The sequence below is a fragment of the Saccopteryx leptura genome, chromosome 7, assembly GCF_036850995.1.
Source record: "Saccopteryx leptura isolate mSacLep1 chromosome 7, mSacLep1_pri_phased_curated, whole genome shotgun sequence".
Taxonomy (NCBI): domain Eukaryota; kingdom Metazoa; phylum Chordata; class Mammalia; order Chiroptera; family Emballonuridae; genus Saccopteryx; species Saccopteryx leptura.
Window position 1 is genome coordinate 45,812,396 of NC_089509.1, and position 26,866 is coordinate 45,839,261.

At 42.4% G+C, this 26,866-nt stretch overlaps 1 protein-coding gene across 7 annotated transcripts in view; it reads right to left on the reverse strand.

Annotated features, from left to right (window-relative positions):
- RBMS1 (RNA binding motif single stranded interacting protein 1) overlaps positions 1 to 26,866 on the reverse strand; it is a 249,968-nt gene that overhangs the window by 136,553 nt on the left and 86,549 nt on the right. For 2 of the 7 annotated variants that reach the window (XM_066344959.1, XM_066344958.1), the window contains exon 1: positions 21,485 to 21,892. The exons of the other annotated variants lie outside the window; for them this stretch is intronic. In XM_066344959.1, the coding sequence (XP_066201056.1) occupies positions 21,485 to 21,553 (69 nt within the window). In that variant the 5' untranslated portion in view covers positions 21,554 to 21,892. Of the gene's footprint in view, positions 1 to 21,484; positions 21,893 to 26,866 lie in introns of those variants that run through there. 7 annotated transcript variants of the gene reach the window in all.

Genomic DNA, 26,866 nt, shown 5'->3' on the forward strand with positions numbered 1-26,866 from the left:
ACACCAGGCAGTTGCTTGGAAACCATGCATGGTAGAATTCAACAGGGAAAACAAAAAAGCTTTCTGCATCCTAGATTTTAAAGATTTTCATCTGGTCCCTCGGGTTTACAGCTGGCTGAAGCATCTTTGCTGGCTCAGCACTTCTACGGACTGACCTCTGAAACCGTTTCCAGTTCCCTACAGGAACTCAGAATGGTCAAATGCATCAGCCCAGTGAGTCCAGTGCTCTGGCCAGCCACACTTCCTAGAGACAGATGCTGCTAGCTTTTCTGAAGTCAGCCTTAAGAAATGCACCCCAGTTTTTTGTTTGTTTGTTTGTATTTTTCTGAAGCTGGAAACGGGGAGAGACAGTCAGACAGACTCCCGCATGCCCCCGACCGGGATCCACCCGGCATGCCCACCAGAGGGCGATGCTCTGCCCCTCCGGGGCGTTGCTCTGTTGCAACCAGAGCCACTCTAGTGCCTGGGGCAGAGGCCAAGGAGCCATCCCCAGCGCCCGGGCCATCTTTGCTCCAATGGATCCTCGCTGTGGAAGGGGAAGAGAGAGACAGAGAGGAAGGAGAGGGGGAGGGGTGGAGAAGCAGATGGGCGCTTCTCCTGTGTGCCCTGGCCGGGAATCGAACCCGGGACTTCTGCACGCCAGGCTGACACTCTACCACTGAGCCAACTGGCCAGGGCCTGCACCCCAGTTTTTATTTGGACCCAATTTCGACTCAGTTACTCATAAATTTGTCACCCACTAACATTTCCTGGCGGACATCAACCCTGGACTCAGAAGAGCACTGCCTTAGAGGATAGCTTGTTCTTTGTCACTGAAGAATTACAACAGGCAGAGCGTCTCGGAGGAACATTTCACCCAGTGGTCCTCAGACTTCAGTGAACTTCTATCCTACCTAGAAACCTGGAAATGCCCTGTAGTGTTTGAGTGTTCCTGAGGTAGTATGACCCAATAACTTATATCTGTAGTGAACACCCAGGAAATTCTGATGCAGATGACCTTGGGACCACACTTTAGAAAATGCTTATGTGAAGAGTAGAAGCAAGATGGTGCATCTTTGAAGTTCAGAGACCTGGTGTTCCCTCACCCAGGAAGGTTTACTCTACGATCTCTACAAATGATCGGAGTCTTCAGGGCATTGGGGCTTCTCTACCCACTGATGCTCCAGCACTCTGGCTGTGACTGTGCCACTCACAAACCAGTTGCCATCTTGTCCCTTGCTCCCCACAGGCTTTGTATCTTTCAACTCTCCCAAATGTATATGACCCTTTTACATGCCAGCAAGAAAAGGTGTCTCTGGCTCTAAAACAACACCCTCTCTGGCCACACCCTCCAGATTCTCTTCTGCCATCAGCTGATCCACCAAGCAAGCCGGTTTCCCTGATCTGCCACTTGTTACCAACTCTCCTTCTGATGTGAGATTTTCATAGCTTCTCACTAACTGACATACACAGTTCAACATCCACTCTAGGTTAACAACATCTACTCTAGGTTAACAACTACATATTTAACTGGGAACCATTAAATATAAACTCTTCTGCTCACATGATTCTCCTGGGAAGGGACCCCCACAGTGCTGCCTACACGGTACAAGACAAGATCTCCCTGTTGTAGTTCAGTCGTGGAGTCAACTGCACATGTGTTTGACTGTGTGTGGCCAGCAACAAGAACAAAACCAAAACTTAAAATATGGCTGCTTTTGTAAATACAACAATCTCATTTGGGGCAGAAAGGTCCATTCCGTGACCTACAGCCCTGCATGTCACTGATAAATTCTCCCTGAAATAATGACTTGTAAATATTAACACACTGGATGCGTTTCTAAAAAATTCTATATGAGCAAATCCATGTTTTAAATGCAGTAGGGAAACAAGATTAAAAAAAAAAACCCCGAAAATAAAACCAGCAAATACTGTCACACACACACACCCCCATGTAAAAGGTATGCTACACAAACCTATACTTCAAGGAAATACATCCAGGTTCCACGGCTCAAAGGCATTAAACAATCTAGCTGGTAATGAGAAACATACCCAAACAGAAAGTTAGAGAACAATTCAGCAATTAAGTAACAATTATCTATGATGAGGAATCCTTTTGTAAAGAGAAAAAAAAAAATACTTTGGCTGTTAAAACAAAACAAAACTGGTGCTATCTGATATGTGTTCTCAGTATTAAAAAAAAAAGATTAAATAAAAACTAAAAATTGAGAATTGAAGTTCTACTTCTAATGGAACATATGAGCATTTTAAAAAATTTTGTATAAATTGTGCTTTGATATCACTTCACATTGTTACAGAACTACAGCTCTCTAATAGCTTTCATACCAAACCTACAAATGGCAAGAACCTTTCCCTGTTCTGAAGGACTTGCCTAATAACTAGAGGAACTCACTAACATTCCAAGTCTCCAGAGGTAACCTGATGCCTTAATGGGTGGTGGTGCAATTCATCCCCTTCACAATAAAAAGGGCATTATTGCTTCCCCATTCCAACCACATATACACACCCCAACTGAGATGTGGTCGATGGGAAACCATCACATCAGAATTCTGTTCCACTGTAATAGCAAGAACAGTAGAAAAGGGAGATCACAGAGATCACCTTCCTGGAAGAGGCAGACCTTGAACCTCAACTTGAAGAAGAGAGGAACGCAAATGTGAAGATGAAAGGGTAGAAATCTGTGTCCATGTGTGATAGGCTAACAGAAAGTTTGCAAGAAAGAACTTTTGCCTAAAATGGCAGGTATGAACTTGGGCAAAGCCAATCAGGGATTGAGTTGTTTCTAGACATCTTTAAAGATTATGATTCAAATGGATGTTTCCAGAGCCAGAGGTAGATTTAATGGCGGGCGCACTAAGCGCGCGCCCTGGGCCCCGACTTCTGAAGGGTCCCCGCAAAACCCCAACTTTACACTTTTTTCTAATGACACCAAGTTTGGTTTCATATGTGCAATTTTAACATAGTACATACTATTTTTTTATTTAAAAATATGGTTAACATGTATTTTTATTTTCCCTCTCTCTTTTTTTTAAGGGGCCCAATATTTTGTTCTGCACCCAGGCCTCAACTGACCTTAATCCACCTCTGTCCATAGCCATTTACATGTTGAAGCTATATCTGTAAAGAAATAACTTTTATTTTGCAGGTTAAAAGCAAAACATAACATATGTTAGTTATGCACAACAGGACCACTATTCTAACACTTCTATTATGAAAGCTAATGTGACTATGAGTAAATCACGAAGCATTTGAGCACTATCTTGGTCCAATAAAGGTGCCTATAATGAGTTTTTCCCAAGATTAAGGAATATTTAGTACTAGGCTGGTATATGTTAAATTGTGTCCCCTCCACAAAAAAAGATACAGTGGAGTCCTAGTCCCTATATCTTGGAATGTGACCTTGTTTGGAGTTAGGGTTTTTATGGAAGTAATCAAGTTAAGATGAGGTCATGAGGGTGGGCAGTAGAGCATCTGCCCAGCGTGAAGAAGTCCCAGGTTCAATACCCAGTCAGGGCACACAGGATAAGCGACCATCTGCTTCCCCACCCCTCCCCCTCCTCTTTCTCTCTTCTCCTCCCACAGCCATGGCTCAAATGGTTCAAGCAGGTTAGCCCCAGGCACTGAGGATGGCTACATGGCCTTGCCTCAGATGCTAGAATAGCTCGGTTGCTGAGTAATGTGCAACATACCAGGTAGGCAGAGCATCATGCCATAGAGGGCTTGCTGGGTGGATCCTAGTGGGGGCACATGCAGGAGTCTGTCTACCACTCCCTGCCTCCCGTCTCCCACTTAAAAAAAAAGGAGAGAAATCTGCACAGAGACAGACATACACACAGGGAGACTGTCAAGTGAGGACTGGGGTTAGGAAGCAGGCCTGCAAGGTTCTTCCCCACGACCTTCAGAGGGAGCACGGCCCTGCCAGCCCCTTTGAACTTGGACTTCAAGCTTCCAGAAGGTGTGAAAAAATAAATTTCTGTTAACTCTGTGGAACTTTGTTATGGCAGCCCTACCAAACTAATACACAGGTGTGTGAATAGTTTGCTTGGGCCAGGTTGTTTTGATACACTTAGTAAAACAATTTTCACCAAAAAATAGTTTTTAAAAAATTAACATTTTACTCCTGGGATGCTATTTCTATTTTACCATGGCTTTTTGTCTTACTACTTTAGAATTACGGCCAGGCCTTTGGGATTCAAAATATAAAAAATGACCAAGGTAGAACTGATTATATAGATATATGAGGAATGCCTCCCCCAATAGAACTAAACAAAGTATCTTGTCAAGATTGAGCCTTTAATCTAAAACCTTTTGATCAAAACTATAATCAGACCTAAATTCACCTGGTTTTATTCTGTGTTTGCTCTATTTTGATAATGCTAAGTATCATTATTATCTGGTTTGAGTTTCATTTTCTTTCAATTCCTTCTGTGCACCTTTTGGTAAAAGAGCCATCAAAATAAAGGACTCTGTTATAGAGTCCTTCCTAGATCTGGGGTCTGCAAACTCCTGTCCACAGGCCAAATTCCATCCAAACTTGCTTTTCAAAATAAAGGTTTTGGAAACAGCCATGTCTGTTCACTTATGTGTTACCTGTGGTTGTTTCTGAGCTACAAAGGCTGTGCTAAGTAATTGTGACAGGGGCCTAATAAGAAAAAAAAAAAAAAGCCTAAAATAAGCAGCCTCCAGAGAAAAACATTTGCTGACCCCAGTCTATGAAACATATGAGCAATTCCTCTGTAAACCTTTACTGATTGCTTCGTCAGCAATGCCAACTCCACAGGTGCTGTTCTCCGATCCTCCTTCACACACTGCACTTGCGCAATGAAAAGCGGAAGGGCCTCTCAGAAAATGAAAAAGTCTTTTTTCTGTTGAATTTCTCTTATTGCTAATTATTCCACATTCCTTTTTTTTTTTTTTGTATTTTTCCGAAGCTGGAAACGGGGAGGCAGTCAGACAGACTCCCGCATGCGCCCCACCGGGATCCACCCGGCATGCCCACCAGGGGGCGATGCTCTGCCCATCCGGCGGGGCATCACTCTGCCGCGACCAGAGCCACACTAGCGCATGGGGCAGAGGCCAAGGAGCCATCCCCAGCGCCCGGGCCATATTTTGCTCTAATGGAGCCTCGGCTGCGGGAGGGGAAGAGAGAGACAGAGAGGAAGGAGAGGGGGAGGGGTGGGGAAGCAGATGGGTGCCTCTCCTGTGTGCCCTGGCCGGAAATCGAACCCGGGACTTCCGCACGCCAGGCCGATGCTCTACCACTGAGCCAACTGGCCAGGGCCTCCACATTCCTTTTAGAGAACTAATAAAAGCAAATCTGGCAATAAATTGATGCCAATAACATGGAAGATATACTTCCTTCTCTACTCTGCATTAGCACCCTAATAAGCAGCTGAATACAGTCAATTACAGGACACTGTAACTCTCAGGTGACAAGAAAAACACAATGACAAAATGATCAGCTGACTCAAAATCTTGTTTTTATCCTGGAATCAAATTAAATACACCTGGAAGTAAAATAGTCTACTCTTGGGTCAACCGGAGCGTGATAGCTACAGGTCAGACACGTTCTTACTGTGTACTTCTTAAATATCTGCACCTCTTAGGGCACCTATTATTTTCAACATTATGTAGTTATTTACATATTTTTCCCATTGCCCCTCTTAGACTACAAGGTTAGAATAAGATAATTAGTTTGTCATTCCCTTCAGGGCTTAACACAGTGCTTGATCCATAATGGGCTCTAAAGTATAGATGGAATGAATGATAATCCAAGCTGGGTTTGTTTGGAAAGGTCCAAAATGCACTGGTAGTCAGGATATATGGGTTCTGGTCCTGGCTTTGTTACAAATAAGCTGTGTGATGCTGAAACACCATCCCTCCTAAAATGAGTACATGGAAAAGCTGATCTCTTAAGGCACGTCGGCACTAATATTTTATGCTTCTTTTGTGGTACACGTAACAAAACAAACATTACTTCCTATCACTTCATTCAAAACACTAGTATATCAAAGAATTCATTCAGGCTAAATTTCCATGAAATTGTCAGCAAGGATCTCTGACCAACACCCATCCACTTTTCCTAAGACTAAACAACCAAGGTGCTTAAGATACATAAAAAGAGAAATGCTCCAGGTGAATTATTAGTGCCTGAAATAAATATTAATTATAATAAATGGCAATAAACTGGTCTATCTGATTTTTCAAGAACACAGAGCAGCATGGTCAGACGGGCATTCATCACGGAAGTGCTACACAGTCTTCATTGTGGTTTCTCTATAGAGGAACTTAAACCTAGAAACCACAGAGCCAATTTTTCATGCTGAAATAAGTCAGGCAGGAAGGGGCTAAATTATGTAAATTCATCTACCCACAGCCAATTATATAAAAAAGACAACAATTGAGAGGGCAAAAGTACAGTCATCAATGATTAGAATGTGTGGGTTTTCTAAGATCACCGATACGTTAAACTAGATTGATTTCCCAAGCCAGTAATCTAGATTTCATAAATGCTTTAAGAAGCAATGAAAGAGGTGAGAAAATTAACCTAGAGAGAGGATACATTTAAAAGGAAAGAGGTGATAGTTGACAGATACTAGTTTGTTTTGTCTGAAAATAACATGCAGCATACCACTCCTTACGAGCCTACTTCTTCAGAGAATGATAAAAAACCTCATATGGAAACAATTCGGAAAACACTGGTGGCAAGGGGGTGGCACTCGGAAAAGCCAAGACCTTTATGGTAGGATGGTGGAGCACTACGAATCAGGAGACCCAGGCTTTTCGGGCTGTGAGATTTTGGACAAATCAATGTCTCTGGATTTTAATTTCTTTAATTAAAGGGTTTGGAATAAATAGTATCTTAAAGTCCCTTCCAATTCTAAAATGCTCCTTTAAATAGCATTTCCCAAACTATTTCACAAAATACATTTAGTAAATATTCTAGGTCTAAATGGTTCCACAATCAAATAATTCCAGGAAACAATGAAATACACAAAGTTGGACAAATGTTTTTACTGCAGACTTCTGAGACTTTTTAATGCTAATTTATACTGTTACTCGCTAAAACAATACTACATAGTATATAGTGTTTCCCAAGTTTCTTTGAACACTGGATATTTTATTTCCTGAAACACTTTGAACATTTAATAAAAGCTGAGTATCTCCATGAACACAATTTGGAGAAAGCAGCTTTAAACAACTAACTTGATGAATTTAAAATCAGAGGCCAAAAGAAGCAAAATGCTCACATAAGAGTTTAAGGCATCCATTTCAGGAACCGTAATAGCGTCTCTACAGTGTTTACATGTCATAAAGCTTTTTTATCTTACATAAATTATTCGACTCTTAACCCCAGGAAGTCAAAGAAGGATATAAGAATCATTTCCATTTTACCAATGATAGTAACTGAGTTTCCTTTCTAGATCTTTCTCATCACAAAGTACTTTCTGCTAATGAATGGAACGGTCACAATCTCCTGCCACTATTATCATCTCAGGCTTTCCTGGACCCATCCTTCCAAGATCCTCTTGTGTAAACTGACTTGTTGTTAGGCGACGCTCCAGAAAGGAGGGATGCAGAGAGAGTACCTGTACCAGGTGATGTGTTAAATGCTGTCACACGACATATGAGTTTACCTAATCATCTCAATAACATTAAGTAACTATTTACATCTAGTTCTGACACCAAAGAAATTAAGACCCAGCAAGTTTAAGAAATGTGTTCACAGTAATGGAACTAATAAATGATGAAGTTGGGATCCACACCCGTGTCCACCTTTTTTTCTTCTAAAATAACTCATGAGGTCACTCTTGCTGGTCTGGCGGAGAGAGAGGCCCTACAGGTTCCATAACAATCCTGGCTGTACACCATCTACTCTGAGAGTTGGGGTAAACAACTTCAATTGTCCTGATGTGTGAAACGGGGGTAAGGGGAAATAAATCGTTCACGAACGTGCTATAAAAGGGAGAGAATGGAGGGAAAAGGACCCAGGCCTGTATCTGGTCCTACAGAATGCTCAGGAAGTATTAGCCCCTTTCTTTTCAGAGAGCTTACAAATTTTGTGAGGAGAAATAATTAAAAAAGAGAGTTCAGATGCTAAGATGCTAAATATAACCAAGAGCAGAGACAGAAATAAGTGTGTGTAGAACGGTGAGCGAAGGCTCCTGGAGGAGTGGTCTCAACAGAGCAAAGTGGGGATGATGAGAAAGGCATCTCCAATGAACACAAAAATCATTCCAATTTTCTACACTTAAAGGAAGGAGGGGCCTACATTTGGGCACTAGTACTTCCTAAAGAGCATACCCCCCCCCCCAAAAAAAAAGTGTCATAGTAATGTAACTAATATGTGATGAAGTTGGGATCTGCATCCGTGTCCACCTGCTTTTTCTTTAAAAGCAAGTAATTCTGGAATAATTTGATGGTATAGTTTAAAGCTTAAGTTGGGCTTGTGGTTCAGTTTTAAAAATAATATTTTGTTTTGGTTTGTGGTTCATGGTTGGTTAAAATCTGAAATATGATTTTATTTACACAAATAATATAACAGCAGTTATAGGGAGGTATAAATTATACAAGAGCCACATCTTAATAAATTTAACCACCGGAACATTTAGGGTAGGCCAGACAGGCATGTGTATTATCTCATTTAATCCTACCACCAACTACAAGGTAAGATCCTGGAACTACTTTTCTTTGCCTTCAAAACCTTGGCGATGGTATTTCCTCTCTGCTCTCTCCCCTTCCCTCACTCCCAGGGATTTTTCCTTTTCATCTAATCAGAACTTCCATGTTCTTACCTGTTCTCAAAGTTTCTTCTTTCTTGATTTCATGTATCTTTTTAACTTTCATAACAGTGCTCTGAATTTTCACAGCTATTTGTCTTACCAATGCACAACCCTACAAGTGCTCCTTACCCAGACCCTCCCACGCCCACCGCCCTCCATTGATGGGAAAGGGTCCACATGCCTTGCCAGCTCAGACCACTGAACTCCCCGGGGTCCTCATACAGTTCAGTCGTTCTTCTACTCATCTCATTTGAATGTTCACCAAATTCTCAGGAGCAAGTACATGTATTCCAAATCTTCTGACACACTCTTCAAACACAGAACCCCGTCTTCTTTCTCCTTTAAAAAAATCTTAACAAATAACCTGGCCTCTCTACTGAAATGTAAGCATTTAGAGGATGTTGAGCTTCATGGGTCTTGTTCCTCAACAGATCGAGCATAACCAATCTCCTACTTCTTGTATCACTGATGGGAAACTCAAATCCCGTTCCTATAAGACCAACCCTGCCTCAGTCTTTCTTAAAAGAAAAAAACCTATTTCCAACTATTCCCTCCATTCTCTATTACCTTGCTCTAACTACAACCACAGTGACACTACAATAATCTGGCCTCAAAGCTGTCTGAAAGGACTCTTTCCTTTTTCATTCCTGATTTTTCTAAAGACATAATCTCCTCTCATTCAGTCCTTAAAGCTTTTAAAATGTGCCTCCCCCTTACCCCCAACTCCCTTTCCTGCCCCATTACCTACATACTACTTTATTGAAACCTGTGTTTCAAAGACCTTCCAACGAATAATTAGTCCTCCCCCACCCTTATTCACAGGGGATACGTTCCAAGACCAGTGAATGCTTGAAACTGGATAGTACAAACCCTATACTTACTGGTTTTTATACTACATATATACCTATAATTAGTTTGATTCATACATTAGGCTAAATAAGGGATTAACAACAATAACTAATAATAAAATAGAACAATTATAATATGTACTGTAATAAGTTATGTGAATGTGTTCTCTCTCCCAAAATACCTTACTGTACTGTACTCAGGCTTCTTGTGATGATGTGAAAAGATAAGGTACCGATGTGATGAGATGAAGTGAGGTGAAGGAAGGAGGCAGCATTAGGCTACTACTGGCCTGCTGATGATATGTAACAAGCACGCTATGGTTTCTCTTTGGCATATCGGAAATGCCAGCATCACTAGTCTTGCTCTTTGGGCCCATTCAGAAGTAAAAACAAGGGTTACCTTAACACATCAAGACAGCCAAGCTGAGCACTGGCAGGCAGCTCAGTTGCTTAGAGCGTCGTATGCCAAGGCTGTGAGTTCAATCCCCAGTCAGGGTTATGGGTTCTATTTCCAGTCAAGGCACATATAAGAATTAACCAATGAATGCATAAATAAATGGAACAACAAATCAATGTTGTTTTCTCTCTCTATCTCTCCCTTTTCCTTTCTCTCTAAAATCTATCAATTAATCAATAAAAATAAAAACTCATAATAAAAGAAAAAAAAAGACAGCCAAGCTGATAACTAAGTGACTAACAGGCAGGGAGTGTATACAGGATGGACACACTGAACAAATGCATGACTCACAGCCAGGGTGGGATGGAGAGAGGGCTACTCAGAATGGCCCACAATTGAAAACTTATGAATTGTTTATTTCTGCAATTCTTCATTTGAAATTTTTAGATTGCAGTTAAAACCATAGATACTACAGTGGTGGGCAAACTCATTAGTCAACAGAGCCAAATATCAACAGTACAATGATTGAAATTTCTTTTGAGAGCCAAATTTTTTAAACTTAAACTACAATATATAGGTAGGTACATTCCTTACTGAGGTAGCGCCCGCATGTGGTGTTTTGTTGGAGAGCCACACTCAAGGGGCCAAAGAGCCGCGTGTGGCTCACGAGCCACAGTTTGCCAACCAAGGGAACTTGACAATAGCCTATTACTTGGCCTCTGTGTGCCTTTACCTCAAGGAAACATTTAACAGAGCTGACCACCGTGAAACCCTGTTCTTGGAGTTGTGACACTCTTTGGATTCTCCTAATATTTTTCTTTTCCCTCCTTTACCAAAGGCTCATCAACCACCTTCTTCCCACTTCGCCCACGTATGCCCAAACTCTTTTAGACACAGTCTCTACTGGAACACTTTTATCTGCTCCCAATGATCCACCTCTTATCTGAGGAGGTTCTGAGCTGCTTGTCTAGAACTCCAGTTTTGTACTTTCAAACACTTGGTAGAAATCTCTCCCTGGGATGGAAGAAGAGGGTGGAGGGGGCACAGTGTGATTCACGTGGCCAAATTATCAATAAAATGGCCAAAGCTCAACTTTCCTCAGAAACTATTTTATGGTAGTAGGATGAATATGCTAATACCTTCACACCCTACCCGGCTATATTCCATATTCCTGCTGAAGTGGGAGATCTTTTAACATCATCAATCACTTGTTTTATTATAGATGTTACAGACAACTATATAGTTAGCGACAACGTACACCATCAAGAAGAAGACTTACTGTGTAGTGCTCCATTCAAAAGAAGGGTTCAGGCCAAACAGGAAACTCCATGCACCCAGGATGCACAGTCTCTACGATTACTTGAAGGCAATCCCCAAGGAGCAGTAAAAGATGTTTATAACCATCTCCTGGCCCCAAAAGGAGTTCTTATAGTGGTTCACACTGTGGGCACTACTAGCATTTTAAGCTGGACGATTCCTTCTTCAAATGCTGACTCAGACACAGAAAGGCCTTTAGCATCCTGGTGTGTGGACACCAAGTAGCAGTAGAATTCAGCACTTGGTAAACACAACCCCCTTCCCATTTATTTTAGCACCTAAAAAACATGTAGAAAATCCCTGTAAGAGAAGAGCTAGGTTCTTTCTCGTCTGAGCCCAGAGCAAGCAGATTTACAATAACTTCATTTTCCCAATTGTTTAAGACTAGAAACCTAGGACCCTTTTACCAGGACCCTCCCCTCCCCCTCCTGTCAGTCACCAGCCAAATCTTATCAATTCTTGCTGTAGAATGTTTTGAGTCTACTCCATCTAAATAAAACATTCTCCCTGCCATTAGTCCATTTTAAAACTTTATTTCAACTGTGGCTATACCTTCTAAACTTCTAAACTCAGGCTCTCTTCTCTCTCATTTTTTAGCAAGCTTGACCCTTCCCCCTCCCCACCCTCCAACCTTCACCATGCATGCAGTTCAGCTAACTAGAATTACTCACTATTCCCCTAATAAAGCCCATGTTTTCTATGTTCAGATCTTTGCTGTAATATTCCTTCCGCCTGAAATGTCACCTTCCATGATGCAACCAACGATCCTGCCTGCTGAGTTAGAAATTTTGGCATCACCTTTAAGTCCTCCTTCTCCCTTCCGTCCACATGCAGTCATAAAATCTTTTAGAGGACACAGCGCGCTTTGGCAAACTAATGAATGCTCTGAATCCTCCCTGAGGAAAGAGCTAATACATGCAACATTTTACATACAATCTCAGGGGCTTTTATCGATAGACTCAAATGTCTATAAAATGTGGTCAATCCTCATGCACACAATTTAACTTTTCTTTTGGGTCCTCACCATCTCACAACTGTTGTAACAGCCCGCTAACTGGTTTTCCGGATCAGCCTCTCCCCTGACCAGCAGCAGTGCATCCCCTTCACCCCCCACCTACTTCCTACTGAATAATGGTTGCTCCAAAAACCACTTCTGTTACACACTTAATAATTACCTAACAGAGTTGGAGTCTCTGTTAAACTTTCAGTTAAACAAAGGAACATATCCACTCCCTTACAGCTGGTCTGATGCACCTGACCTATAACACTGAGAATGCAGAGAAAGTGAGACAGAATTGTTTCTGGAATATCTGACTAGCTAGGGTTGGGCTGACCATAAATGGTCTTCTAAAAGGGTGATTTTTAGCCAGTTTCCTGAAGTGGAGAGTCTGAGATCTTGTCTTACATTAGAACTGTAAAGAAATTCTAGGTGATGGGAATGGTACGACGATAAAAATGGGATGTGAGAATCAGAGGTAACATAAAGCAATGGGGCTACATATTGGTTCCAACCTACACAGCACCCAAACAATGAGACTTTAACAGACTTCTTAATGTGATGCATCAACTAATAAAGTTAAGAACCCATCCAGGCAATACTGCTTTCCTTCTCTTTACTTCACTCAACCCCCACCCAACTCTTCCTTCCTCCCTCAGTGCTCAACTCCTTTCACTAGGGTCTCACGCCTGTCTGGTACACACCTGAAACTCCCCAATATACTGACTGTCCCCCAGATACAAAATAACAACAGCTTACAAAGTGCTGACGCTATCTATACTGTGTATTTCTCATAGAAACCTTCCCTGTGCCATTATAAATTAAAGACGCCTGTAAAGAAGCCACACCACCCACGACACCGCCCTTTCGAAAAGGAAGTATGTTCTGAAGACAATCATAAGTATTCATAATACAATAAATCCAAAAGAGTCTGACATAAGTTAACAGGGCAGTCTCAATTTTATTTTCACATTTAATACAGAACTTAAATATGGAGGAATTTGTCCACAAAACAGATGCATTTGAATGCAGCTATGCAGTCAAATGAAAACGAGACAATAGCGGTAATTCCTCAATGTTTAGAATAGCTACTTTCCTAAAAAGTAATCAAGAAGGTAAAATTTCATATACCTAGCTACACTTTCTCTTCATAGCACAGGCCTGTTTAAAACATGTAAAATAGGAAAATACTAAGTTCATAAATATAGAAACTATCAGAAATAGGTGATTTTCAAAAAAGTAGTTTAGGAGTTTGCAGTAAAAATAAGAACAGCCTGAACAGGTGGTGGCGCAGTAAGAACAGCCTGAACAGGTGGTGGCGCAGTGGATAGAGCGTCGGACTGGGATACAGAGGACCCAGGTTCGAGACCCCGAGGTCGCCAGCTTGAGCGTGGGCTCATCTGGCTTGAGCAAAAAAAGCTCACCAGCTTGGGCCCAAGGTCGCTGGCTCGAGCAAGGGGTCACTCTATCTGCTGAAGGCCCACGGTCCAGGCACATATGAGAAAGCAATTACTGAACAACTAAGGTGTCATAACGAAAAACTGATGATTGATGTTTTTCATCTCTCCTGTCTGCCTGTCCCTATCTCTCTCTCTCTCTTTGTCCCTGTAAAAACAACAACAACAACAAAACACTGATATCTACCATGCAAGAATCTGGGTAGATTAAATGATATACTGTGATTCTGATCTGCGGTCAGGAATCCACGTATGCGGAGGGTCAAGTTAAGTTGTGTACTCAGATTTCGATTGCATAGTGGTTGGTGCACTTAATCACTGTTATTCAAAGGTCTACTGTAATACATAAAAGCCAAAGAAAAAGAATAGTAAATTAAAAAATAAATATTATTTCATCTACAAAAAAAAAAGAACAGAAATTCGTAAGGATAGAAGACCACATCTCAAAGCTCAGGCACAGACACAAGTATCACCTACATGCTACCTGCTGAAATTCTCCAGGACATGAATCCCCTGGGTTTTCAGCACAATTTTCAGACATTAAAATAATAAAATTGTCTAGATTTCTTTTTCACTATCTTCCTCTTGATAACCGAAGCACTGAATGTTCATTATGTGAAGCAAGGGGATTAGGTGGTTTGGAAAAAAATGTAAAGAATCATGAAAATAAGTCATTCATGATTCTACCTACCAACAAAGGGAATCACGTTAAAATTTTGATATATTTTCTTCCAATCGATTTTTAATGTATTCTGAGACTTGTGGTGTATTTACAATTAACACGTACAAATACTATAACCATCCCTAGTTTACATTATATTGTTTTGCTATTCCATACATGTTTAAGTGAATCAAGTTAGGGTACTATTCTGTATAACACCAAGTTTTGTTATTGCTAACAACAGCTATATTGATTCATTATTTTAATGCATTATTTAGTTTGCTCCACTTAATTTTTTTCACCTTGTCCTAACTCCAGGAAAAGCTTGCTTCCTTCCTCACAGTATGTCTATCCTATTTAGAAATGTACTGAGCTCTTAGAATGTGTTCAACAAAGCATTCTCTACAGATGTGAGTTTAAAAACAAACACCCACCAAACACCTACAGATATTCAACGACAAAAAAAATGTTTATATTTCTGAGTAATGCAAAGATGGCATTCTTTGAAAATAAAACATACAAACAAGAGAAAGAAAAGAATTCAGGAAGTCATCATACATAAACTAATGAACAAGTGTATCCATTTTTGAAGAAATTAAAAGGTAGTATTTTTTTCATCAATTAGAGTAATCAATGATGTTTTTACTTTCTCCAATCATAGATTAGCATAAGATAAGGAATATAAGATTCAAGGGCTTTTCTTTCCCCAAAGGGAAGACAAACCCTTCTATGAGCACAATACAGAATAACTTGTTTTAAAATATAGTGGGATTCACTTTTATACTTCTTTTGGTTCAAATGTGATTGAGACTCCTGTTTTCAAGCTCCAGGTCCTTACACTTTTGGAGGCTGCCCCCACTTTCTAAACATAGTCCATTTTTAGAGGCTGTGTCAAGGTCTCCCAGGAACACACAGAGCCTCCCATGACCACCCGCTGTTGCTTGTTCTGTGGGGACATTAATAATAATAACACCTTAAAAGGATTAACAACAACGACCCTGTGGAGTGGGCACTATTATCTTTACTTAACAGAAGCTGAGGCTTAGCGAGGCAAAGTGAAAAAGCATGCAAGTGGTAGAGCCAGAACTTAAGCCAGGGTCTTTCAATGAGATTGAGTAACAGTTAACGAAGTTAAAACATGGAATTTACATTATTATCAGGGCTCAAGGAATATGCTAAAAGGCAAACTTTTAAGTGGAAAAAGTAGGAATAATATGGTTGATAATTATGACTTTTTTAATAACTAGTTTTAAAAAGTGAATTGGGTTCCCCAGAGACAGGGTTGCTAGAATGAACAATTATATATATGCACATACAGACATACGCATATAACACAGTACCATGCAATATTTGAGACATGAATACTAAAACATTATCTGAAATTCAATTTAAATTGGCTTCCTGGATGTTATCTGACAACCCTCAAGGAAAGCCCTTTATGAAACAAACAAAACACATTAATAAATTACAGAGCTACAATTCCCAAAGCTGAAATCTGCGATGCTCTGTATGCCACATGTCTTTGGGAGGCCAAGTAAAGGGAAGTGTAGCGAGTGGGGCTACAGCTGTTCTTGACTGCGCTTCCTTCTCTTTTTCCTGGTAGCAGACACAGCCCTTGACTCCAGAGACCTCGCTTTCACCAACTAAGCTATTTAAATTCACTGACTCAAAATTCCTGACCCTTCTCTACTTTATGTGGTTGTCATGAAAATTAAACATAACTGAGTTGTGAGGGGACATCATATATATCTTGAAATACTTATTTATTGGCAGAGAGCTTTGGAAATTCTCAGAAATGGGGTAGGACAGAAGACTCCCCTCTCCCATTACCAAGAGAGGGCTTGAAAAGTATTAGAATGTATGGTGAGCCCAGTTGGCAGCAGTTTCTAATAGGAAGAAAAGAACAAAAGCAAAACCTGAAGTGAACCATGGGAAAGGTAGTGAGATGCCAAAAGGGGTGCCTAGCAGAAAAAAACTGGGTTATCACTGCTGGAGAATTTGTCCTTTTCAAATGGGTATGGATACACATTTAAAACATGGTTACCATACTCTTGTTTCTCTTCACATCGTATAAATCTTTCGCCTTTTAAAACATGGTTACCTTGGCTCATGAATTGAATCACACACAATCAGATAACCTAGTACAAAAACTAACACTTTCCTTATGCATACCAATTTAATTTTCTACTAATTTCCACTAAACCTCCAATCCATGAGGTATGAGTATGTTTATCTTCTTTTTAAAAACAACAAATTGGGACCAGCTCAGGCAGTGTTCATTTAAATATTTCTCTGCATACCTTCAACCTTTAAACTTTAACAAAACCCAATCTACTACTGTACACATAAATTGCTGTGAACAGAAAGTGTTTGACGAGGATTAATCAACAGCTTTGTATGTCATCCTCTTAACTGAATCACTGTTGAATTCTTCACGTGCAGCTACATCCAGTTAATCTTCAAGAAAGCAGCAAACTATGTAACTACTTAAACTGAGGAGATAAGAACTTCACTCATCAAGTTAGCAACATTTAACAAGTACAGCTATTAGCTGGCAAGATCATTTGTAAAGAACAAGAAATATATAGACATCCATGAAAATTCTTGCATTCACCCTCCTCCCCCCAAATCCCATTATAAACCACCAGAATACATTACTTAGCAAAAAAGGGCTTGCAGTACACCATGATTTGTAAAAACCAAATGAATCAACTACCTCAAGAAAGCAGTTCCAAAGTGGAAGGAAACATGATGAAAGAAGTAGCTAATAAAATAATTGTTAATGGAAATTCATTTTCTACATTTATAGGCTTTTCAGCATACAGTGCTTTTTTTTTTTTTTTGAAACACACTAAAATATTTGCACAACTACAAAAGTTCTGGTAAATGATTTTTGTTTTGGCTGTGGGGATACTGTTTCCACATAATCAAACTGGATTTGTTTAAGGGATATCTATCTATGTGTTTAAAAGTCACTGTCTATAATAATAGGACATTTCTCCAGTAAGACCTGAACCAACTATTTTTGTCTAGATTCTGCTTACTGGGTTTTATCACTCCACTCAAAAGCCTCTCACTTTGATACCTGAGATGAACAGGTATCTTTTTCTTCTTTTTTTTTTTCTTTTTCTTTTTTCAGGATTTTTATTTATTTATGTTAGAGAGGGTGAGAAGATAGAGAGCGAGAGAAGGGGGAAGGAGCAGGAAGCATCAATTCCCATAAGTGCCTTGACCAGGCAAGCCGAGGGTTTCGAACCAGCAACCTCAGCGTTCCAGGTCCATGCTTTATCCACTGCTCCACCACAGGTCAGGCTGGGCAGGTATATTTCTAATGTGCTCTGAGGCCTGTGGGGCAGGAAAATCCTGTTTCTCCTAGATGTTGCCAGAGATCCTAGATGCCCTCAATACACTACCTGGGGCAGGAAGGGGATGAATACCACCCATCCCTGCTTTGACTGAAACAGGTTGACTCTTATACATGTAAAATATAAAGTTTTAAAAAGAAATTGTACTTTCAATAGCGCAAAATTCTTACTTCAATGCTGCTTCCAAATATCACTAATCCCCCATCATTCATTTACCTCATCCTTCACCTCCAACCTCACAGACTCCACTCCCCCACACACACCCACACACACATGCACATAATAGTGGAAGGAACCCATCCCTAACCTGGACTTCTGAGGTTAGAATGGCAATGGGCAGTGATGCAGATGGGCTCTGGACAAGTTTCTGAGATTTGCCTATAAGCAAGCATTTACAGTGTGGTGCTTTTAAGAGCTTGACTGCCAGGGTCCAAATTCTGGCTCTGCACTTTAGATTGTACAGATTGGGCGAGTTACTTAAACAATGCCTCAGTTTTCTAAACTGTCAAGTGAAGATATTATTACCTGCCTCAGTTTTCTTAATTTAATTTAATTTTTTTTTTTTGTATTTTTCTGAAGCTAGAAATGGGGAGAGACAGTCAGACAGACTCCCGCATGCGCCTGACAGGGATCCACCCGGCACGCCCACCAGAGGGCGACGCTCTGCCCCTCCAGGGCGTAGCTCTGTCGCAACCAGAGCCACTCTAGCGCCTGGGGCAGAGGCCAAGGAGCCATCCCCAGAGCCGGGGCCATCTTTGCTCCAGTGGAGCCTTGGCTGCGGGAGGGGAAGAGAGAGACAGAGAGGAAGGAGAGGGGGAGGGGTGGAGAAGCAGATGGGCGCTTCTCCTGTGTGCCCTGGAGGGGAATTGAACCCGGGACTTCTGCACGCCAGGCCAACGCTCTACAACTGAGCCAACCAGCCAGGGCTGCCTCAGTTTTCTTAACTGTGAAAGAGAAATATTATTACTTGCCTCATAAGACTATCAAAATAACTGAGTTAATCCACCAAACGCACTTAGAACAGGAACCAGCAGGCAATAAGGTAAGTGCTCAATGATGGCTAGCTACTACTATCATGTGTGTGTGTATGTATTTACATATATGTTATATGCATATATATTATATATATGTATACTGTATACAAGTATGATTCTGTCTCATTACATTTTTCCAAATGTAATTTTTAAGTATTCCTCACATTCAATTTTTTTCCTCAGGATAATTATCCATAATCAGCTCTAACAGCTGATTATATATTCCTACATTAAAGTTAAACTGTATTATATACCTAAAAGTTACCATTCTTTCATCAAAATGAACCAACTTGTATGAATTGAAAGGTGCAAGCTGAACATCACATAACCTTATAAAAAGCAATAATTAGACTTCTCATTTAGACTAAGCCAAGATGAGATCACAAAGTCACTCATGGTAAGCAGGTCCCCCGTGCTGGAAGTGTGCTTTTCCAGTGAATGGCTCAACACTAACAAAAGAAACCTTTGACTCAAATACCACTGGTGCTCGGGGTCTTGTGTCTTGTATAATGCCTACACATTCATTTCTTTCTTTGCCTATAGAAAAAAGAAAGTCTGTTTGTTTTTCTGATTCAGTCAGCCCTTTTAGCCTCTGAATCTGAGGAGAACCCAGTGAAAAGAAGAGCATCTTATCAGCGTGCTCCAGACCAGCAGGCTGCCCCCTCCACACACAAAACCTCCAGCCCCTCACAGCAAAAGGCCTCGCCCTCAGAGCTTTCTCCCCATTTCAAAGCTAACACCCCGCCAGGTTTTGAAAACAAATAAATGAATATACAAGGCCTTTACATAATTAGCCCCCTTTTCAGGTAGAGTGAGGTGGGTGGAGGAGGAGGGTTCAGGATAAGAATATTTATTGTAAACTGGCTTCATTTATGAAGTTCATGTGTATGTGTGTGCTGGACCCGAGGGCATTTATTTTAAATGAGGCCACATGAAGTTTAGAGGTGCTTGTTTCTGAATCTTGACAATTTTAGCATATACATCAGCTCCCCACAAATGCAGGGTTTTTTTTAAATTTTCCCATTGACTTGGGGCTGGGGGGAGGGGGGGGAGCATCAACTCGCTGTTTCACTTAGTTGTTCCATTTAGTTGTGCACTCATTGATTCCTTCTAGTATGTGCCCTGACCCGGGATGAAACCCGAGACCTTGCACACCTGGACAACGCTCTATCGCTCTATCCATTAAACAAACCGGCCAGGGCATATGATGATGATGATGATGATGATGACGATGATGATGATGACGACGACTATGAATTAAAGGAGAGAGGTTTTCTTAAGCCAGGTAAAAGTTCCACTAACTCGTACAGCAGGGGCACACAGACCCAGGGTGTGTTTACTGCTTTTTTTTTTTTTAAGAAAAAAACTAACCAAAGAACAGAAAATACTTTTTGACACCGTAACTGTTTGACAAAATTAGTCCTACTTTCAAATACACTAAAGCTAGGACATAAGCCCCCCCCCCCCCCCCATGACTTTGAGAACAAAAAAGGACTAAACATAATCAATAACCCTGTGAATGCTTTCAGGAAAGCCACCAGGCATCACTGTCATCTGTCATGATTTTAACAGAGCCATGGTCTGCATGGAAAGATATAGTTCTCTTGTATCATTATTGGGATAATAACTTAATTGATTTGTCTCAGTGGCTAAGGATATAGACAAGAGATTTATTATGGAAGAAAAATATCTGCAATCTTGTTTTTGTTTTCTCAACAAGCATCTTGCCACTGACCTCTAAATCAGTTTAACCTTTTCTAAACAGACCTGCATTTTTTACATAATTTAAAGCCAGGTTTTGTTATTGCTGCTGCTGAAAGGCTGTGTGAGATTTATCACAACATGGCTTCAGTACCCTTCTTTTAAAAACAAAGATGAAAAACAAAACAAAAGGCCGTGACTATAAGCTCCTAGCTTCACTCTTTTTTCCGGCAGGGAATTTTGATCTAACCAAGAGGCCAATTTGTTTAAAAATGTATGAAACGGTTTTAAAATAAGAAAAGGCATGTGTATGACTCAGGCTTATCCAAGTATCTCTGCAACTAGGATGTCACAGGATTTCCCTGTGCCTCTGAAAACTGAAAACCTTGAGAAAGTGACAGTAGAAGTTCCTGTTTCCTCTTCTTTTTTTTTTTCGTTTTTAAATATACATGGGGGGGGGGGGGACACGCAAACACATACACACACACACACACACACACACACACACACACACACACACATTGGTCTTCCGGGTTTCCTACGAATCAGGCAGCTTCTTTGGGGTTCCAAGTGAAGACTGTTGTAAATCCATGTTATGACTTATTATCGTACTCTCGTACAGACAAAGGTTTCAGAAAAAAACCCAAACTTGTTGCAGAGCCGGGCGAAGCCCCCAGCCCCGCGCGCTCCAGCTCCCGCCGCCCCTTCCCCTTTCTCCGCGTTCCTCCGGCCCGGCCGGCGGGGGCGAGGGCATCTCCCCTGCTAAGGTCACCAGCCGGGGCCGTCCCCGCGGGCCGCCTCCTTCCGAAACAAGGTCACCGCCCTGCCCGGTCCCGCCGAGGAGGCGAGCGGGGTCCGGCCCGGCGCTGCCGTCCTTTGTAGCACGGGGCCGCCGGCCTCCCCGCGGCATCCCCGCCGCCTCACCTGCTTGCGGTAGGGCGTCCTGCAGTTGCTGCTGCCCCCGGGGTTGCCGCTGCCGCTGGGGAAGATCATCGTGGCGGGCGCGGGGCAGCTCCGCCGCGAGGGGGAGGGCGCAGGGAGGGGGCCGGCGGGGGCCGCGGCCGCTCCGGGAACTCCCTCTCGCCGCGCGGCGGCGGCCAGCGGGGGCTGCAGCTGAGAGCGGACTTCTCCGCCCTCCACCTCGGGACTCGTCTAAAAGTGCGGCGCGGCGGCGGCGGCGGGCGAGACCGGGACAGCTCGGGCGGCCGCCGCCCTGCGTGCCATGGACGGGAGTTCGCGCGCGGAGCTGGCGGCGCCGCGGACTCTCCCGGCGGCAGCGGAGGAGCAGCGCCGCCGCGTCCCCACCTACCGTGGCCTCAACCACCGCCCTGAGCGCGCCGGCCGGGGGCGGGGAGGCGGCGGCGCACCGCCCTGCGCCGCGCCCAGGCCCACCCGCGCCTCCCCGCCCTACGGCTGGGCGCCGCGCCCGCAGCCCCGCGGGCCGGGCGGCCCCCGCGCGCTCCCTCCCGGGCTCGGGGCCGGGGCCGGGGCTGCTCGGCCGGGGGAGCTGCCGGCGCCCCCGCTCTGGTGCAATGGTTGGGTCTGGCTCCCCGCGTGCCGCACATTCTTTGGAGTAGCCACCCCTCTCTTTTCCTTTCCCCCTTTGGTCTCTTTGCCTGAGCACCAGCGCAGCTCTGCACCCCTGCTCGAAGCCCCTTTTAAGGGCATCACTTCGGGGATCACTCTGACACCTCGGCCAGAAGCGAACGGGTCCCGGGTCTCCTCTCTTTTCTTTGATCCTTCCAAACTATCCCCCACCCTCCGCTCTCTCAGAAAAGGTGCGAGCCATCTACTCTTACTTCAAGGAACAAACCAACCCTCGATCATCAAACCTCTGCAAATCCCTGTCCGCAATTTGTGCTAAAATTTAGCAATGAAACAGGTTTCCACTCCCCACGCCCTCACCGCAAATACGCATGTATAGTTCCGTACTTCATTCCTACCCCCGAGTTTGCGAGTTTACCTTCAAGATGCCAGTACCAAAGGATGAAAAGCATTTAAGGCCATTGATCTGTTAAGACTTCCAGAAGGCTGGAACAGTGTAATCCTTCTATGTTAATTATGAGATGCGACACAAATGTATTCTATTGAAGGGACACAGAAACTGCAAAAAAAAAGGAGGGGAGAGGGAGAAGGAGGGACAAAGTGAGGAAGTAGTTTGCTTTGTTTCCCAGTTTGAAATTATCTCAGGCAGCTCAAGATGCCACTTTTCTGGATCACCTTTGCGTTGGTGTGTCAAGCCTAGAATCTGTGCAATGCACAAGGCCTCTACAGCAAGTCACACAGGCAGAGCACGCCTTCTCTGGATAGGCCACCAGGACAGGCTTGACATCTTTCAACTTGGCCTATTCAACTGTAAGTATTACAGGGTAATATCACTGTGACGAATATTACAGTTCTTCCTTGGAATCTGGCCTCTAACATCTTCCTGGAAAGGGCCATCTGCCCTGATAATGAAAAATCATAACTCGACTAAGAAATCAAGGCACTCAACTTCTGGCTGCCAGAAGGAAAACAAAACGTGCCCTATAAAAATCTAGTCTTCTCGCAAAGCTGTGGCCATGCAAGGATTTGTCCAGGAGCATGAAACTGACAAATATTCATCTTGCTGGTGACTTTGGGCCATCTCCACACTCCAGGGTGCCGCTAATACTCTCCAGCAAAAGTGATGAGCACTAGCAAGTCTCACCTAATCAAAACCATATACACAAAGTATGCATGTAGTCTCTAATTCTTTTCATTAAAACAGAAGCAACAGCAAAAAACAAAAAAGACTTATCCTGGGCACAGTACTAGGCACACAATGGTCAAGTTAAGAACTTGCTAAAAATTCACAGAAACCTATCTGTCCTTTAAAGTGACTAACATTCTGTCCTTTAGCATGACTAACATTCAGGTTATACATGCTAGAACTACTTCTTGCTACTCCATGCATTTATAATTGTTTTTGGCTGTCCCTTTTCTGTCTCCTCTCACTAGGACCCTGTAAGGCCAGGATCCACGGCCACCATCACAGCCACCTGGCCCATGCAGGTTTGCATTAGATTCAAACAGTCGATAAAGAAACAACGAAGCCAAAAACTGGTGGGCCATCATCTTTAATCCTAGCTTGTACCCGGCAGGCAAGTAAAAAACACACACTGGGCTCAATCAGTGCTCACAAAGCTACTGACTTACCTGAGTTTCCTAGAATCAAAGGTTTCTAGCTCACTAGCCTCATTCTCCTTTGTTCCTCATCTCCTTCCTTCTCCCTGCACAAACTGGCTTCTCCTTCAGCACTCCACCTTCTTGGCTGCCTCTCCGCTCCTCCACGTGGCTTTACTCTGCTCTCTAACCTGCTCTCTGCTCTAATGCTAATCTCAGGAACCGAGAGAAAGCAAGCTCCTGGTCTGCCCCACTTTATAGTGCAGAAATCAAAACCTTAATCCAATATACAAAATAGGGAAGTCTCTAATATAAAGTCTCTTATCTGGGACATGATGGGATTGTACCACCCCACATTAAAAAGGGTGGGAAAGGCTTAGTCCTAAAACCAAGGTCCAGGCTACAAGGATCCTGCCTGCCCACAGCCCGCCCCCAACACACATTAATATCACCTGGGCAATGGGCTTCCAGGTGGGCAGCGCTATCTTTAACAAAGTGAGCATAATATATTTTATCTGCCAAACAGACCCTTTACAGCAAGTTATCAACCACAAGTATAAAGTTTTAGGTAGAACTGTTCAATTCATAAATGCCTTTTCCTGAGAACTTAATGCCCAATTTGCTCACAATTCAGACCTGTCATCTTTGGGGAAAATTCCACATTCACCCTCAGTTGTCATGACTGGTCTCTTAGGAAACCACAACCTCAACCACAAAAGAACAGTGTAGATTAATTTTTCTATGGCTGTACTCTAAAGTCATGATATTTTGGATATTGTGCTATTCTAGACTGCTAAAACTTGACTTGATAACCTCTGATTGCTTTACAAAGTAAGACAAGATTTTCAGTGATGACAAATTTTAAATTAGAATATGAAAAGAATTATAATACTAGATAAAATATATTTATACTAAGACAACTAAAAGAATATTAAAAGGACTCTATTTTTAAGAATACAAAAAGTATCAACAAAATGTAGTGTGTTATAATGGTGAATGACATACTAGGAGAGAACACAAGCATATATTTTTTTTAAAAAATGGGGAAAAAAAATCTACCAGCCAGGTTTCATGAGTTCTAGATTTAGGTAGGGGCTACACTCTTTACAAGTAGAGCATTACAAAGAAAGGAAAAGATAGATTTCCCACCCTCAAAGACTATAAAATGTAATTCTAAAGCCAGTAGCCATGGCCACCATCATAGCTGCCTGGCCCATGCAGGTTCAAATTAGATTCAGACAGACGGTAATGAAACAACAGAGCCAAGAACTGGTGGGCCATCATCTTTAATCCTAGCTTGCACCCGGCGGGCAAGTAAAAACACACACTGCGCTCCAAAACCCACTCATTCAGTGCTCACAAAGCTACTGATTTATCCAAGTTTCCTAGAACCAAAGGCTTCTAGCTCACTAGCCTTATTCACCTCTGTTCCCCATCTCCTTCTCTCTGCACAAACTCCGCACAAACTGGCTTCTCCTCCAGCACTCCACCAGCTTGGCTGCTTCTCCTGGCCTCCTCCACTGGCCTTTCTCTGCTCTCCTCTCTAATGCTAATCTCAGGAACCAAGAGAGAGCAAGCTGCCGGTCTGCCCCACTTTATAATGTAGAAATCAAAACCTTTAATCCAATATACAAACAAGGAAGTCTCTGATACAAAGTTACTTATCTGAGGCATAATGGGATTCCTCATGAGAGTGCACCACCCTACATCATGCAATCAGTCAAGGGTGTGGGGAAAAGCTTAGTTTTAAAACTAAGCCCTTAGGCTAAAACCACCAGGCCTGCTTACAGCTTATCCCCTACACCCAATACAAACTATAAGCGAGCAAATATATATATCATAATAACAAACTTATTTGACCAACAGTAATGAAGTCACAGAAGCTCAAATAATTCCAACATTAAGAGAAATAAAAGAAATGTGAAACCCGTGTGTGTATATATAATCAATTAAAGATATCCACAAGTGCTTAGTTGTAAGTAATTACAGGGATGAATAGTGGTGAGATTCATCTGGAAAGGTTTATTGCTTTTGAAACAAACAGGTTTTAAGACAGGCAACATAAGGAAACATTCTGAGAAACTACAAGTTATCATGGTAAGAATAAAGGCTTTGGAATCCATCCTGTACATGCTCACCCTACTGAAAAGGAAACTGAGACTTTGCTGCTGAGCAGTCCTACATCACCCTCCTCCTCCAACTCAGCTGATGGGTAAAGTTGTGGGAATCTGACCCAAGGGCCGCCAATCTACAGACAAGTCAGTGACCTATGGCATGCCAGAGATTGAAAAAAATGAGCAGAACCAATCAGATTCTCACCTTGGGAATTTGATTCAGAAAACTCCAAGAGCTAAACCAGTTAGGAAAGGGACAGAGAAAGAGCAAGAGTCGCGGGGGTAGAGTTGAGGTCACAAAAAGCCAAAACCATATGCAAGCCAAGGTTATGAGGAAGCAGAAACTATGAGTAAACAGGAAGCTAACTGGCAGCAAGCAGAGAGTAAAACAGATGCCAGGAGCGGGTGAGCTCTTGGCCATTAGATGATGGAGGGAGCCAGAGTCCGTGGAACTGCTTTGGCTCTTGAGACTTACAATAGCCCCTCCATGTGTGTACTTACCCCTTCCCCACTTCTTCAGATAACTTAAGTGAATTTGGACTTTGCAATCCCAGGAACAAAATTAAAACAGCTAAACAGATCTAACTCCCTATTTCAGCTTCCCACTTACTAGCCACATGGACTTGGGCAAGTTAGTTAACCTCTCTGAGTCCCAGACTCCTCACAGATTGCTTTAAGTACATATACAATACACCAACAAAAGTGCTAAATGCAATAACTGGAAGCTGTTATTACTGTTTTTTTTTTTTTTCCTTCAGGTTTTACAGTGGTGGTTTGTAGCTTTAAGTGGGTGTACTGTGCAAATAACTGATGCTTAATAAGTCTGGCTGACCATCAAAGAGCAGAGCAAGGGTGTAGCTGGAACTGACAAGAAGTAGAAAGAGCAGATTCAGATAAGGGGAGGCCTTCTTTCCGATAACTGCTGAATGGCCAGATGAATGTACTTTTTAAGGCCGTTATACCACAGGCTTAACTTTAAAAGGTTACCCCCTCAAAAAAAAATTCTGGCAAACTGTCTCTTTCAATAGCCTAGGTGCACGGAACTCTT